Here is a 17,542-nt window from a genome sequence, read left to right as displayed (position 1 = left end):
TCATTTTTCATTGATAAGAACTTTGTCTCTTAAAAGTAATCAAGAAATAACACATAAAGACCATTTGGATTAGTGACATTAGCAAGGTAATAGAGTAAGAATCTGTGGACTCTCTTTCCCCTTGCAAATAGAGATTCAGCAACAATTCTCAGATTTCCTTTGTGAGAAATCCAGAAAGTAATTAAAATGCTCCTGCACCTCAGACAAATGTAAAACCAACTTGACCAAACCCAGTAGAGAGGTTTGGACACCCTCTTGCTGTAATTCTCACTCCTGACATAGCACCTTATGACCAAAAAGAAACTCCTAGTTTTCACCAAGGGAGGAAGGAGTTGGTTAGTGTATCCAGACTCCCAACTTTTCTGATGGGGCTCCCTAGAAGACTGGTTCCTATCTTCCCAGTCTTTGAGCTCCGATGGGACCAGCATGGTCTATCTACCTAGGGAAGAATGGAGACAGTGACTTGGGCTGGGAGACACGATATATTCTGCTCTCTCTCATTACAGGGAAGTAAGTAGACAAAACCCACAGCTGCTTGTTTCTTTCTGGGGAAGAAAATATTAGAAGAGGCCTCTAGAAATTCTATCCAGGCTGATTAGTGGAGGTCTTCTTCTGTATGAGGCCAGTCCGTGAACATTTGGAGAGGTGCCAGCTTTGTCTAATATATGGACATCAATGGAGAGAGTCAAGGAAAATCAAGAATCAAGCAAAGATATTCGAAAAAGAACAAAATAAATCTCCAGCAAATGACCCTAAAGAAATGGAGTAATATGATTTACTTTAAAGATAATTCAAAATAATTGTCATAAAGATGCTCACTGAGGTCAAGAGAACCAATACATGAACAAAGTAAGAAATTCAACAAAAAGATAGAAAATATTAAAAAGTACAAAACAGAAACCATGGAGCTAAAGAACATAATAATTGAACTAAAAAAAAAAATCAACAGAGGTTTTTACCATTACACTAGATCAAACAGAAGAAAGGATCAGTGAACTCAAGGACAGTTAAGTCAGAGGAGCAAAAAGAAAACAGAATAAAAAATAATGAAGAAAGCTTAATGGACTAATGGATATCATACATTATAGAACTCCCAGAAGAAGAGAGAGATAAAAGACCAGAAAATTTATTCAAACAAACAATGGCTGAAGACTTTCCAAATCTGAGGAAGAAAATGGACATCCAGATCCAAAAGGCTGAAAGAATACCAATTACATAAATCCAAATAAGTCCATATTAAGACATGTTATAATTAGATTGTCAAAAGTCAAAGACAGATAATTTTGAAAGAAACAAGAGAAAAGTGACTTGTCATATCCAAGGCACTTTCCATATAAAACAGCACATTTTCAGCAATAATCCTGCAGGCCAGAAGGGAGTGGGATGATATATTCACAGTGGTGGGGGAAAAAAAAGAGGTAGCTAGTAAACCATACCCAGCAAAACTGTCATTCAAAAATGAAGGGCAGATGAAGATTTTTCATGCAGAGAAAATCTGAGAGTTTGTCACCACTAGATCTGTCTTACAAGAAATGCTAAAAGCTGACATGAAGGGATGCTAAACAGAAATATGATAGTGTAAGAAAGTATGAAATTCATTGATAAAGATAAATATATAAACAAATACAGAATAGTATATTGCTGTCATGGTAGTGGATAAATAACTCATATTCTACTACAAAAGTTCAAAGATAAAATAAAGTAAAAATAACAGTAAAAGATATACATTATGAATAGATGTAAACTATTACAACAATAATATAAAGTGCATGAGGGGGAGAGGTTAAAGCATAAATTTTATGTATATGATTGAACTTAAGCTTGAAATTTGACTATCCGCTTAAAATTGACTATTGCAACTGTAAGATATTCTATGTGAACCCCAAGATAACTACAAAATAATACTTAGAGAAGATAAGCAAAAGAAAAAAGTATTCAAACTACGTCCTTTTAAAAAATCAACAAAACACAAAGGAAGACAGCAAGAGAGGAAAAGACAAAGGACCCCAAGACTAACAGAAAACAATAAAGTGACAAGAGTAACTTTTTCCTATTGATAATTACTTTAAGTGTTAATGGTTTAAACTCCCCAATAGAAAGATATAGAGTGGCTGAATGAATCTAAAAACAAAAACCAAGCAAACAAAAAACTATCTGCAGTCTAAAAGAATCTATTCATAGATGTGGAAATTACCTAAATGTATATGGACAGATCAATGTATAGAGAAAATGTGATATATGCATACAAGGGAATATTCATTCAGCCTTTTTTTTTTTTAAACTTTTTTTTTTTTAATTTTTATCCATTTATGATAGTCACACACAGAGAGAGAGAGAGAGAGAGGCAGAGACACAGGCAGAGGGAGAAGCAGGCTCCATGCACCGGGAGCCCGACGTGGGATTCGATCCCGGGTCTCCAGGATCGCGCCCTGGGCCAAAGGCAGGCGCCAAAACCGCTGCGCCACCCAGGGATCCCTCATTCAGCCTTTAAAAAGAAATTCTGCAATATGTGACAACGTGGGTAAACCTTGAGGACATTATGCAAAGTGAAATAAGACAGTCACAGAAAGTCAAATACTCTATAATTACTCTTATGTGAGGTATCTAAACAGTCAAATTAATAGAATTACAGAGTGGAATGGTAGTTGCCTGGGACTGAGGGAATGAGGAATTGAGGAGTTAATAATACACAGGCATAAAATTTCAGCTGAGCAAGATGAACAAGCTATAGAGATCTGCTATATAATATTATACCTGTAGTCATTGTAGCTATAGCTAACGTATTACACACTTAAAAAATTATTGAAAGGGTAAATCTCCTGTTAAGCATTCTTACCACAATAATTTTTTTTTTTTTAAAGAGCACTTGTTTTAGCTTCTGTAGTCTGGGTTTAAGACTGTATTTTAGTATTAACTAAATATGTTAACTTAAAAAATGTAATTATCTTCTCTTGGCTTCAGATTTTTCATCTATATAATAGGAGTAGCAATAGATAATATGTAGGGCTCTTACTATAATCAAATTATCCTATATGGATAAAGGAATACCATAGTGCTGTTGCTTATTAGATACATCTGCTCAGATGACCTTTTTATGACATATTTTTTTAATTTATTTATGATAGTCACAGAGAGAGAGGGAGAGAGAGGCAGAGACACAGGCAGAGGGAGAAGCAGGCTCCATGCACCGGGAGCCTGATGTGGGATTCGATCCCGGGTCTCCAGGATCATGCCCTGGGCCAAAGGCAGGCGCCAAACCGCTGCGCCACCCAGGGATCCCTATGACATATTTTTTATATCTCTTGCCTCTTTAGGATTTTGTTTTCTCTACTTTTCCCTCTTCATACCGTAAAAAAACACACTCAAAAATATTCCATCTTAAGGAAGGGAGTGGTACCTTAATTTTTTATTTCTCTAGTATTATCCTAGTTATCTTGTTTGCTTCACAACCAAATTCTTAAAGACATTATTTTTATTCTGTAATCTGTTCTCATTATCCCTTAAATTCTCTACAATCTAAATTTTGCTCCCACCACTTCACTGTAACTGCTCTTCCTGTAATATCTTTTTGAGTACAAGTTTTGATGGACTCTCATACCTCATATAATTTAAGAAGCATTGGCACTCTCATCTTTCTTAAAGTGCTCTCTCATCATATATTATCCTCTCTTCAGTCTTTCAACAAAATAACTTTTTCCAGATTCTTTTTGATGCTTCAGATGACTGTTTTTAATTGTCCTTTGCTGATTGCTCTTCCTTCCCTGTAAGACTGATGTTCCCAGATTTCATTGTTATCTCTATGTTCTTCTCCTTTGCCCATCTCAGCCACCTCTTTGAATCATTACCACCGTTGCTTCCGAATCTGTTACTTCATCTTAGAAAACTCTGTAAAGTTCAGAATCTCATTTATTATCTATTGATTCAGTTAATGTGTATTCAGCATCTACCATGCGTCAGATATGGGCTGAGAGGAGGTATTGGAATAGAGCAGTAAAAGCACAAACTAAGATCTTTGCTTTCATTTTCTTGGATGTTTCACAGGAATTTCAAGTTCAACATCTCCAAAACTGAACCTCCCTTCTCCCCCCAACTCCTTCTTTCTCTTGTATTTTATATCCTGGTAAATAATTCTAACCACTAAGGAATTCAAACCAGAAATCTGAGAGTAATCCTATGCTCTCATTTTGTTGACATCCCCTTCACAACATCAAATCCACTTTTTAATATCTTTTAAATCCAGTCCTTCATTTTTATCTATAAGTACACTTTAGGATCACCTGGGCTCTGCATGTATAAAATTTGATCATTTTGTACCTACTTCATAGGGTTGGTGATAAGATTAAATGAGATAATATATTCACTAGGCTTAATACAATATTCAGCACATGGTAATTATTTATTAAATGTCAGTTGTCCTTACTAAATACTAATAATTATCAGCCCTTAGGATTGACATGGAAATTTAACCTGTTTCCCATCCTTGCCTAGAAGAACAAAAGTATTGACAATCTAAATTGCTCATCAAAAGTACCTTGTGCTATACAAATTAACTTTTTTTATATAAAGAGTTTATACATATATACATGTATACAGTCTGCCTGAACTTTAATAAAGCTTTTAACTTGAGATCTGAGTAACAAGACGGGAATGTGTGATGTAAATCATGCCACTGTAAGCACAGCTATAACTCAAGCATTTTATTGGAATTATCTATATCTATATATCTCAGAAATAATTATTTAGGGAGACAAATAAAAGGTTTAGAACCACACCTATCTCCTCTATTCTAACTTTGCAATCTTTTAACTGAACAGCCAGTAAGATGGAGGTCAAATTATCTTCTTTATTATGGAATTTGAGAATATAGCTTGGGTGCACAGTCAGATTGGCTACTAATACTTTCACTACTGAATTGAATTTATCACCACTGCTATAGGCTATTACCATTACCCTACTGGGGGCTGAGCCTACTATGATAAACTGTACTTTGGAAGGCTAGCTAATGTAAGGACCAAAAGAACCATGAATTCTCAGCTCCTTTCCTCTATTCACCAATCATAGAGCCATTCCTGCTCTCTTGGGGAGGACAGACTAAACAGACAAAGCTGGTTAGAAAACCACTTTTCCTAACTGAGAAAGTGCCTCAGAAAGGGAAGATATTCCTGTCTTGGCCATAGGAAAATAGTAGGAAAAGAGAGAAAATAGTTCTCATTAATATGCCCCCAATGATGTAAATATATGGTCAATGTGAGTTCTTCCTAAGTATTGAAAAACTTGAAGGTAAACATTACATTTTCAGATAATAGCACAAAAATTGATGCCCCAGAAAACACTATAATTCAAAGTGATTTCATTAATCAATGAAATCCACTCTTTAAAAATGAATAAGGAATAATAAAAAGCAAAGCAACCCAGAAATAGGATAATACTAGGCATATTAGAAACATGTTAATATGTGAAGATATTAAGATAATATTAGGAATGTGCTAATAGGAATAAGATATGTGAAATTAATATAATTTTTACAACTCATATTGCAGTATTATATTCATTTTTAACAAGTAGGTATGAAACAAGACATGGAAAAAATAGGAAGTATCCATAGATCAAGCAAAAAAAAAAAGGATAAAATGAAAGCAATGTTGAACAGTAGAAAGAAAGAACACACGTGTGCTTTGAAACACACAAATCTGGGTTGAAATATTAGTCCTATAACATATTAGTTGCAGGGCCTTATCAATGCCAGTTGACCTCCCCTAGTCTCCTTGCCTGGTTTGTGAAATGGGGGCAACTTCATATGGGTGTAGTGCTAGAATACGTCACATCATGCTGGCCTATGGTAACCTCTCACATTCACATAATTTCCTCAATCCCTGGGAAACATATTATTGGAAAATAAAGCCTGAAAGAAATGATTAATTTGTTTTGAATGAAAAGAGGTGACTTAGCTTGCCTTCCAGTAAACAGTCTCTTAATACCCTGAATACTTTTAAGACCCTGAAGAATCTAAGTTGGAAGAAATACTTCAAATTGCATCACTTCTATTCTTGACTTCCTGGGGAATATAATACTGGACTAATTCCTAGTTCCTAGAGTGTTCAAACCAGGAAATCATGCAACATTGTCATAAATGTGTATTTAAATAATTTGAGAATGATTAAATCTAATCTTTTTCTGCAAGAATTTTAATCACACAGGTGTCTTACATTGTTATAAGGACTATGACCCAGTTCATCTATCTTGAAACTAAACTGCCCCAAATATTTTCTGAAATGTATTTGTCAATTTTTGTTAGTATATAATATTACATATTACCTATATTAATGCATATTAATTTTTAATTAATATTTATTTTTCTAGCTTTTACAACTGGGACAGTCATATTGCTGTTTGTAATTCAACTCCCAATTATCAAGTGATTGCTGATAATCCAGAAGGCTTACTTTTCAAATACAAAAGAGACAGAAAAATTCTCAATGTGGACCCAAAGGTAAGACTGCTCTTACATTTATATATCCCCCTGAATTTTATTGTATTTCTACAACTATTATTAAAACTATTATTAAAAACTATTAAATATTTGACATTCTTAAGTATTTAAATCCAGAAATAAAGGACTATGTTGAAACATAGGACATGCATTATTCTTAAGGAAACTCCAAACCTAATCAATTATCAGAAATCAATAAGGAAGAGTTTGAGGGGAATTTAAGTAGAACTCACAAGTGAGAATGCTTCTTCAAGCCTACCAGCAAAATTAGATTCAGGAAGTGGGCAATGCATTTGTGGGTTCTGATCCTGGAGATGTCCAGTACGTTTTGCTCTAAGTGGGAAGATGAATCATTTAATCATTTACAGAAGGGACACTCTCACCTCACAATTGTTCTCAGAATTCTAACATCCCTTTTTATATGTGACTAACATTGAAATACACTCTTAGTGTATTTTTAAGTGCTAACTTAGAAATTATATTTTATTTAAATATTTTAAAGACATGTCCCATGATATTTTGAATTTGTTCAAGGACAAATTTTTACATCTTACATATTTTAAAAAACTGTGTTTGCATCATGACTTTTAATCATGACTTGTCATGTGTTTGGGGGTGAAGGTTAAAGGTTAAAACTTTACTTAAAGTCATATGTACTTGAGTTGCTTAGGTATTTTTTTAACTTTTGGAAGTCATGTTAGTCATATGACAGCATCAGTCTAAAATACAAATTAAAAAAATATTCCTTCATAAGAAAGAAATAAGAATTGTATGATATAACGGGGATAGAAAAAACAAAACAAAACAAAACAAATAACGGGGATAGAGGCAAAGATAGACCAAAGGAAAATGACCAAAGATTTTCCAAATCTTTTTAGAAATTTAAAATAAAAAAATGATTTTTGTTTCATATCCATTTAGTACAGTTTATTGCCCCCCAAAAAACGCTGAAAACTACATGTTCAAAGAACAAAATAAATGAAATTCTGTAGTAAGAAATGAATTGTTGGGACGCCTGGGTGACTCAGTGATTGAGCATCTGCCTTTGGCTCAGAGCATGATCCTGGGGTCCTGGGATCGAGTCCCACATTGGGCTCCACACAGGGAGCCTGCTTCTCCCTCGGCCTATGTCTCTGCCTCTCTCTTTCATGAACAAATAAATAAAATCTTTAAAAAAAAAAAAAAGGATTGTTGTCTACAATCAGATACAATTCCAAATATCAGAAACTCTAAGACAGTGACTTAACAGAATTGAAGCTTCTTTCTCTCCCATGTATGACTCTAGATTGTCAATCTTTCAGTGGCATCTCCACAGTCATTTAGGCCAAAGTGGCCTTCATTTTCATGGCCCAAAATGGATCTCCAGCCAAAACAACCACATTTCAGACAAAACCCATGGAGGGATTTCAGAGGCTGCAAAGGACAGCCCCTTCAGTGACTTTTAAGGAAGTTTCCCAAAAGCTACCACACAAAGGTTTACTTATATTCCAAAGCAAGAGCTTAGTCACATGGCTGTGTCTATCTACTATCTACATGGAAGGCTGGGAAATGTAATCCTTATTCATCTGGTCATACATTTAGCTGAAATCAGAAGTTCTAGGAAAGAGAGAAAAGAGATTTGGGTAGACAACCAATAATTTCTGACACAACGTTATCTCCTTCAAAAGAACACTACTTTTGGGGCACATGGGTGGCTCAGTAGGAGGAGCATACATACAGCTCTTGATCTTGAGATCATGAGTTCAAGCCCCATGTTGGGTTGTAGAGATTACTTAAATAATTTTTTTTTAAAGAACACTATTCTTTTTTTGGTCTCAGGTTTCTCATTGGTAAAATGAAGGACTGAATCTGAAAATCATTGGGGCTGTAATTATCATGGATTTATGAAAACTGGCACACCTTCTCTCTAGTTGTACCTCTTTCCTTCTCACAAATGGGTGTCAAAATTGAGGCAAAGTACTGGAAACCTAATAAATCACATTCACAGAGACTTTTACTCTTAAAGGGCTAAAGATAAGACACAGGCAGAGGGAGAAGCAGGCTCCATGCAGGAAGCCCGACATGGGACTCGATCCCAGGTCTCCAGGATCACGCCCTGGGCTGAGGGCGGCTGTCAACCACTGAGCCACCCAGGCTGCCCAAGATATAAAATTAATAATGTCTTCATTAAGATGTGGGAAATACATTTTTGAATTAATTTTGACTAATATCACACTTAAATTACTTTAGGGCTCTATTTTAACTGAAGGCATATACATACTTCAAGAATGTATGTCATGAATTACAGTTTTTATAGTCTTTATGGAATCATTATTGAATACAAACTGTTACTTGAACATAGTTTAAATAACTAAAGCACTGAAATCCTAAATAATCAAACATGAGATTTCAAAGATTTAGTCAGCAATACATAAATTTTAACATTTTCTTCTTTGGGGGAGGGAGGTTTTCATTATAATTCCATTATAATTCAAAAGATTCATGATGAGTCTGAAAGAAAGGTATTTCCAAATCCTGGGGAAAAAATAAGAGTTTAGTTAATTAGTGATGAGAGGAAAGAATTATTAAAAGAATTAATTTTAGACAAATCATTGGGTGGGACACTTGATAACATTTAGATACTTATATTTATTTAATCTTCCTTTTAATTTTACATTTTTTGAAGATAAGAACTTATAGCTGACCTACTAGAAAATAATCCTGGTTTCAGCATCAATAAACACAATTCTATGCCTTACCTTACAATTAACTGGCTTCCTGGCCTTTTGAAATTCACTTAACTTCTCAGGGTTTTCACATTCACAAATGGAAGATGTGGGTACTTTTGTTTCCTGATCTCTAGGGTCCTTTTACAGCCCTAATTCTCAGAGATTCTGACTCAACTGGTCCCAGGCATACATTTTTTCACAAGCAGCCAGTGTGATTCTACTATAGATTATGAACCACAATTTGAGGAAAGCCTCTGCCTGAAAAGACTACAATCTCAAGAGATCTGGCACTCTGTTTTCAAACATTTGACTTCAAATAATATATAACACATATATTTTAATTTTCATGGACTAGGTATGAAATTAGTGTGTATATCTCCTACATAATTACTTACCTTCTTCTAAGAGCCGTGATCCTTTTATATTTCAGTTACCCCATATAGCATCTCTTACAGACCTACAGAAAAATAAAAAATAGGCTGTCAAGTTTTTAAAATTACAAATGCACAAGAATTGCATTTTATACTTAATTTATACTTAATGTTTTCATTAATAATTTTATTTGAAATTCTTCCTAAAATTAACACCATAACTTATAATACTATAATGTGTTCTAAAATACTGTAAGAACAACCCAACTAAACTCTCCTTTTCCTTTTCTTCAAGTAATCTCTTTGAAATATTTTACACTTGAAATTTTAAAAGGTCAAGATAAACAAAAGGTGGAAACTATGATAAACAGGATGTCTTTCCTTTGTACAACACAGATGTAGACTCATTAATTCTGAAAAGTGGTCCCCATGAAACATAGTTGTTTGTGAATGGTAAGAGTGGAAAAAAAATTGTGCAGGTCTTAGAAAGAGTAATATGAGTTCATTGGTTAAGAAATTCCAAATGCAATAAGAGTTTGGTTGCATTGAAAATAGGACCACTGGCTTTCACTTCCCTGCAGCTGTAAAACATCTGGAACAAATAAAGCTAGTTTCTATTTTTGAGTGAAAAATGCTTGTCTGAATGATTCACACCCACCAAAATGTTTCCAGTGTATTATCTTTAGAAGGATTGAGTGGAAGAACTTTGCAATCACTCCCTACATTATATGAACAAATGAAAAAATAGGCATTTTTATTTTGCTTTGAAGAAGCATTGACCATGGGAGAGTTTCGAATCTTAGAATAATATAGGTAGTCTAAAACCTTTGTGACCTAATCAGAGAGACAGATTGTTTAGAACACTTAAAAACTGGAAAGATCTTCCTTAATGGAAGCTTTTCTCCCCTCCCTTCTTCCATTCACTAAATGAGAGAGGTGAGCTCATCACCTGGAAGAATGCCTGTTTAATAGACACTTAATAAGTATTCATGGAATAAATAATTGAATGATCTCCTCCAAACACACAAAAATAATACTACACTAATTAAAAGTTGAGAAGCAGATTATGTCACTGATACTTGACATAGCAGTGATAGCCAGAATGGGAATAGACCTCATTCTATATCGATCCAAATAAGTCAGGAGAAAAATTGTGGGAATTTATCAATGGAAACAGCCAGTGTAGCCATAATTTTAAGTTTTTAAATGTTATGCAGAAATCTTAATTTTGGTATGTGCTTTCGAGTCTTGTACAAATCCAGGAATATATAATTTAAACCATCTCAAATTAAGACTTTTGAATTAGAACATGTTTTTGAGGGGCACCTGGGTGGCACAGTCAGTTGAACATCTGCCTCTTGGTTTCTGCTTAGATCATGATCTCTAAGTCATGAATTTCAGGTTTGGGGATGGAGTCCTGCATCGGGCTCCACGCTCAGCATAGAGTCAACTTGAGATTCTTGCTACCTATACCCCTCTTACTCATGCTCTTTCTCTCTAAAATAAATAAATAAATATTTTTTAAAAATGTTTTTGATTTTTGAGTAAATTGACTCAAACATGCTTAATGACTTACTCAAAGTCACATAGTTCATTATTAGTAGAGTCTGGCAATGGAGCTTAAATATAAATATTATGAGACACCACAATAGATCTAAAAATGAGCAAGAGTTCAACCTTTCCCTTTATTAAGTTTATAATAAGGATATAAGAAATATAACTGCAGTATAAAGCAGAGAATGATATGCTACCAAAAAGAGAGAGAGAGAGAGAAAGAGAGATGCCTTGGAGATTCAGTGGAAAAAAGAGATGAGTTTTGATCTAGGGTAGGAGCCAGTGGAGAGGGGATGGTGAGAGGACAGCATTGGATAGTTAGGTGATAATGGAGGAGGTAATTTTTTAATTAGGAGTTGAACTCATAGAGATGGAGAAGCAGGCAATACCAGGAACGACCCCTGTTAGCAAAGATAAGGTTGATGGGGATAAACCAAAGGAAAGCCTAAGTAGTTCAATTTGGCTGATGTATTGGCTTGGAGAAGGAGTGCTATGGGAATTAAGCATGGAATGGTCATGAAAAGGCTTCAGTGCAGGACTGTTAAGGATCTTGGACTAGACTTAGTAGGAAATGGGGATACACCAAAGCTTCTATGCATGGAAATAACAAGATGAAAGTTATGTTGGTCTTGGTTTATGTTTTGGGGTTTTTTTAAGATTTTATTTACTTATTTATTTATCTGGGAGGTGGATAGAGAATGCACATGTGAGCAGGGTTTGGGGGTGGAGGCAGGGCAGAAGGAGAGAGAGAATCCCAAGACTGAGACTCTGGGCTGGGCACGGAGCCCCACGTGGGGTTCTATCTCATGCCCCTGAGATCATGACCTGAACTGAAATCAAAAGTCAGATGTTCAACTGACTGAGCCACCTAGGCCCCCGAAAGTTATGTTTTAAGGGGATTGGAGGGACTAAATTAGGACAAAGTAGGGAGGACAAACAAGAGAAGATGCTAGCATAACTATTATCCAGGTAAAGACCAAAAGGACTAGAACTAGAGGTCCTGCGGTAGTTAGCAAGTTTCTGAGTTGATATTTTTACTATTGCTACTACCTGATCATTCAGGCAAAGGCAGAACTTAGAGAATGCACATCTATCTGGAAAAAGTAATTGAGAGGTCTCACTTTACCCCAACCTTCAGGAATGAAAGAAATAATATGAACTACTGTTGGATGAATATAGCAAAAAAAGGTGAGCTGAATGAACATCAGTAAATCTATTGCCTCTTCAATCTTCCATCCTCCTTTTCCTCATCTGATGTTTACTGAGTAACTAATAGGCACTGTGAGGTATAAAAATGAATTCGAAAAGTGGGCTTCTTGCTCTTAAAAGGTTTACTAGTTAATTGAAGGGTGGGTGAAAATATAGTATGCACAGAAATGGCAAGCTATCCAGTGAGCTGAAAGGACCGAGGAAGATCTAAAGAATTGAGAGGAGATACAATTTACTCTGGACATTCGAAATGAGTTAATGAAAGAGATTAACAACTGAACTGGATCTTGAGGCATGGGTATGGTGAGGACATGAGGATTGGGGTAGAAGTATTCTGGTAGGCGGGAACCTCACATACATAGATGAGGAAGCAACAAGTGTGAGCCTGCATGGAAAGGGAGAGGACCCCTTTTGGTTAGAAAGGAATTGTGAGCATGGGCCAGCTGTCAGAATCACCCAGGAAGCTTTAGAATATATTTTGGCTATCCTCATCCCCAAAGATTCTAATTTAATTGGTCCAGGTGGAAGGCTTGAGCATCTGTACTTTTCAGAAGCCTCTCTGATGATTCTAATATGTAACCATGGTTGAGATCAAGGTGTAGGAAGGAGAGGAATAGCAGAGAAATTCAGAGAGAAAATGAAACTCCAAGTGTGGAAGCCAAATCCAGTAGGCTTTTTGCCATTCTACACAGTTCAATGAGAATCTGTACCATTTGTATCATGACTTAGAATCAGAATTTCTGAGCACAAAAATGGTTAAGCTGTTTTGAAAGGAGGTGAAGTTATTGTTCTGTTGGCTGAACTTCATTAGTGTGTAAAAGAAAATCAGTGTGAAAAATATGAAATTCCATAGGACAGAGTCTTATTGTTACTTTGTTTAAAGTCTAATAAAGTCCACTTGAATATAGTCACTTGATAAATGGCTGATAATAAACAAGCAAACATGTTAAAAGATCTTTTTAAAAAAAATTTTTTTTTTATTTACGATAGTCACAGAGAGACAGAGAGAGAGAGAGGCAGAGACATAGGCAGAGGGAGAAGCAGGCTCCATGCACCGGGAGCCTGACGTGGGATTCGATCCCGGGTCTCCAGGATCGCGCCCTGGGCCAAAGGCAGGCGCTAAACTGCTGCGCCACCCAGGGATCCCCATGTTAAAAGATCTTAAAGATGTGTGGTTTTTTGGGATTTGGGGAAGGCGCTAAATCAGGGGTTTAGCGCCTGCCTTTGGCCCACAATGTGATCCTGGAGACCTGGGATCGAGTCCCACGTTGGGCTCCCTACATGGGGCCTGCTTCTCCCTCTGCCTGTGTCTCCGCCTCTGTGTGTGTGTGTGTGTGTGTGTGTGTGTGTGTCTTTCATGAATAAATAAATACAATCTTTAAAAAAAAATATGTGTGGTTTTTATTAGATGTAGGAAATTGGTGAAACAAAATGACACTATTATAGAATAAATCTTTCTGGATCCATCCTGAGTGTCACAGAACCTGGAAGGCACATCAGTGCAGACTGTGCATAAACTTAGCAGAACGTATTTCTTTTCTTTTTATACATCAGTAATCCTCACTGTACAACAGGGCACCTCTAATTCAGACTTGTCCTTTTGAAGATCACAATTGTTCAAACAGAAAAATGTGCTTCTTCGGAATGCAAACTGTTATCATAGAACTTTTCATTGGTGTCCAACACACAGTGGCTTGAGTAGAAGTGATTTTTATCAATTCATACCATATTTTACCTTCCTCTCTCCTCACACTGACCAATCAGAGCCCTAAACTCCACCCCAAGTGATTCAAACTGAACTGGTCTGTGGTGAGGCCCAAGAATCTGTATTTTATAAATGTATCCCTAGGTGATCCTAAAGATTATCTGGATTCGATATCCATTGTTTTGTTATTAATAAATTAGTAATAGTTTATTAGCTGTTGGTTTCATCTTATACCTTACATACGTCCATAAAGTAATCCAACTCCACTCCTCTAAAACAGGTTTTAATTCAACATTCTTAATTGTAAGTAGTCTAAATTACAGATTCCTGAGACTGTACAGACTAGAAAGTACAGACTGCATACCAAAGACTTCTGGATAACCTCCCCAGTAACATAACTAACCACATTAGATGCTTCCAGGAGCAAATTGCTGCTATTTTTCCTCACGTGGATCATTACAGATTGAGGTGATGGTAACCATTCTTGCTATCATGGTCTCATTAAGAATCACATTATCAGTTAGGTTTGTCCAGAAACTCAAATGAAACAATATATGCTACAGAAACTCATAAAGCAAAGACTGAAACATGTGGCCGGAAACGTTTCTGGTCACTTTACCATTGTATCTCCAGTACTAGCATATGGTAGATGCTCAGTAAACACCTGTGGAATGAATAAATTGAATATTAAATATTTGCTAAAGAAATGAATAGTAGAGCCAAAAATAATCCTGGAAACTTTTGAGGTTAACTTTAAAATATTTTGGGATCTTATGCACTAGAAACATATGTAGAGCTAATGCTATTTTTAGCTGAAAATTACCAGAGTAATTGACTCTGGTGCTTTTCCCTCCTTAGTAGAGGAATTAAACCTGGAGGTTCTTTGCTGAACTTTGGAGTGTTGATGTTGAATAGTATCAGGGCAATGATGAAATATTAGGTCCATAAGTGAAAGAGAAAAATATTTTTATTATTTTTAAAAATAAATATATAGCATCATTGTATATTATGCAGTTACAAAAAAAAGACATTCTACTTTCTTGTTCTATGAGCAAAAGAATAGGTGAACAACGTTTAGAATTAAAAATAACCTCCACTGTTGGCAAATCGAACTTAAATAAAAAAAATAAAAATATTCCACCAACAAAAACATAATTTTTCTTTCTTTGATTTAGAGGAAGATTCTAGTGGTATTTTATCATAGCTCCTCCCTGTTTTGTTCTTCCCAAGCAAACCCCACCCTTTGCTACTATTAGGAAAGGTGTTAATTGCCTCCTAAATGCTGCCTCCTGGTTCACTGACTACATTAAAATAAATCAATTTCCTGCCTGGGGCAGGGTTGAAATTGTTCCTCTCAAAATGGAGACCCATAACATTTCTACACCCTTGCTGCAAATGATTCCATTTTAATCTCTTGAAGCTCCACACTCCTAGTGAAGGTTCTCAATTTTACAAACCCTCTTTTTACAGAGCTCAGGTATATTTTCTGTTGGACATTTAAGGAAAACAACAAACAACACATACTGAAGAGAATCCTTTTAATCAAAAATATGGTTTCTTCGAAGTCTCCGACACAATGTTCCCTCAAACCCCACACAAGCTTGAATTAAGGGAGCATGGGATACTGAATTACCCTACACCACTCTCCTGGCTCCTAGATTTTCCTCTGAGGCCTCTTGTAAACGTTACGTTTTAACTGTGGCACAGGCATAGTTACTAGGTAAAGCTGAGGCTTTGCCAACTTTCTGGTTTGCTGCCCAAATTACTGAATGTTTGGTCAATTATAGCCCTAAAACACCCACATACTAAGGAGCTTTTAAACATTTTTCTCCCCTGGGCAATCACCTGGTATATCTGAACTGAAAGTCTACCACATATAAATTAAGTATTTACTCAACAAACTGCTGCTAAAATCAATGGCCTTGAGGAACATATTAAAAATTACATAACAGAGCTTGACTTTTATGAATTAAAACTCCTAAAACTTAAATGCTGTGCCCTCCTCTTGACCTGAAAAACTGATTTTAATTTTATATGCCGTATTACGGAACAACCCCTTGAGATAAGGACATTGCTGTTAAGTGTCCAATGTATGAACTCATAAATGAAGTGTGGCACAAGAGAGGTGAGCTGGAGGAAAGAAAAAAATAAATATAAAAATTTGCATTACTGTTGGTATATCAGTGCTTAGTGATAAGAAAGTATAAATGATAACCCTTCACCATCCAAGCTGAGTATATGCAGTGAAAAGTACACATCCCAATAAAACATACATGACAAAGAAAAAAATGCTGCTTTAAGCTTCTAACTAGACAGACAGCCTAATCAAACATTTTACCAAAGGTATAATAGGATCAGCACGGAAGTGAGAAAGGAGAAATTTGAGTAAGAGAGTTTTCACCTCAATTTATGCTCCCTTTTTCTTTTTCTTTCTTTCTTTCTTTCTTTCTTTCTTTCTTTCTTTCTTTCTTTCTTTCTGCAAAATTTATTGTCACAAGTCAGGTTGGGAGTATGAGGAAGAATGGAAGGTGAGGTTCCTGGCTGAATGAAATGCAAGAATAAGAACAAAATAATTGTTTCCTCTGTGATTTCAAAGACCTAATAGCTAATGACAAAGAAACAGATACCAGAAAATCCATGAATCAGGCATGGAGTCATTGCAGGTCCAAAAACACAGTTAAGGAATTATTTCTAATTCAAAGGGAGCATGATTTCTTCTGGATCTGTACAGTTGAACCAGTAGTCAGCTCCCATGGCTTCTTCTTAACTGTTTCCCACCCCAGCAGATGCTTATAATTTATAAGGCGCTGAAACCCCAAAGCAGAGTGAGGGATGCTGACATTAATTGGAATATGGAACATGAGAGCATGAACAGTGATTAAGGCCATTGGCAAGGGTGGAAAACTTATGTTGACAACTTCTCAATTGTTACTGATGGTTGGGATATCTCAACATAAAACACATCCAAACAAATGGCAGCCTCAATTTGGTACCCCAGAAAACTACCTCACAAGCACATGAGGCTGCTCCTGAGGATAGGTTCATAACCTTTTGGGAAGTACAATTTATTTTAAAAGTCTGATAAATTTCATGGATTTGCTCCAGAAAAATGTACATATGGCCATACACACAAAGTAGTGTAATAATAATTTAGGATATTGAAAGACCTGCATAAGTCTCTTAATTAATTTCACTTGAAACTGAAGACTTAGGGACTCTCCAGATTACCTGGGAGCAGTTGAAAGGGGCTGGAAGAACAACATAACAAGAAGGAAAGAAAGGGTCAGGAACAGCTACCAGGACTCAGGCTGGAAAAAGCTGTTTATGAGGGGCAGTAGCTAAAATGAGTTGGACCCAAATAGATCTTATCAGCTCTGTGATTAGAGCAAACCTCTTAATTTCTCTGAGCATGTTTCTACCTCTATTTTCTCATCTGTAAAATCCGTAAAAACAACCATTTCACAAAAGTTTGTTGTGGAGGTTAAATAAGAAAATGTGTTTCATG

The 17,542-nt window shown here is 35.8% G+C and overlaps 1 protein-coding gene across 4 annotated transcripts in view; it reads left to right on the top strand.

The window, feature by feature from the left end:
- Positions 1–17,542, top strand: part of CFAP299 (cilia and flagella associated protein 299) — a 597,267-nt gene that overhangs the window by 572,837 nt on the left and 6,888 nt on the right. For all 4 annotated transcript variants that reach the window (XM_055313219.1, XM_055313217.1, XM_055313220.1 and 1 more), the window contains one exon: positions 6,361–6,490. In XM_055313219.1, coding sequence (XP_055169194.1) covers positions 6,361–6,490 — 130 coding nt within the window. The remainder of the gene's footprint in view (positions 1–6,360; positions 6,491–17,542) is intronic.

The sequence above is a fragment of the Nyctereutes procyonoides genome, unplaced genomic scaffold (assembly GCF_905146905.1).
Source record: "Nyctereutes procyonoides isolate TBG_1078 unplaced genomic scaffold, NYPRO_anot_genome, whole genome shotgun sequence".
NCBI classification, from domain to species: domain Eukaryota; kingdom Metazoa; phylum Chordata; class Mammalia; order Carnivora; family Canidae; genus Nyctereutes; species Nyctereutes procyonoides.
This window is presented reverse-complemented; position numbering and strand designations above follow the sequence as displayed.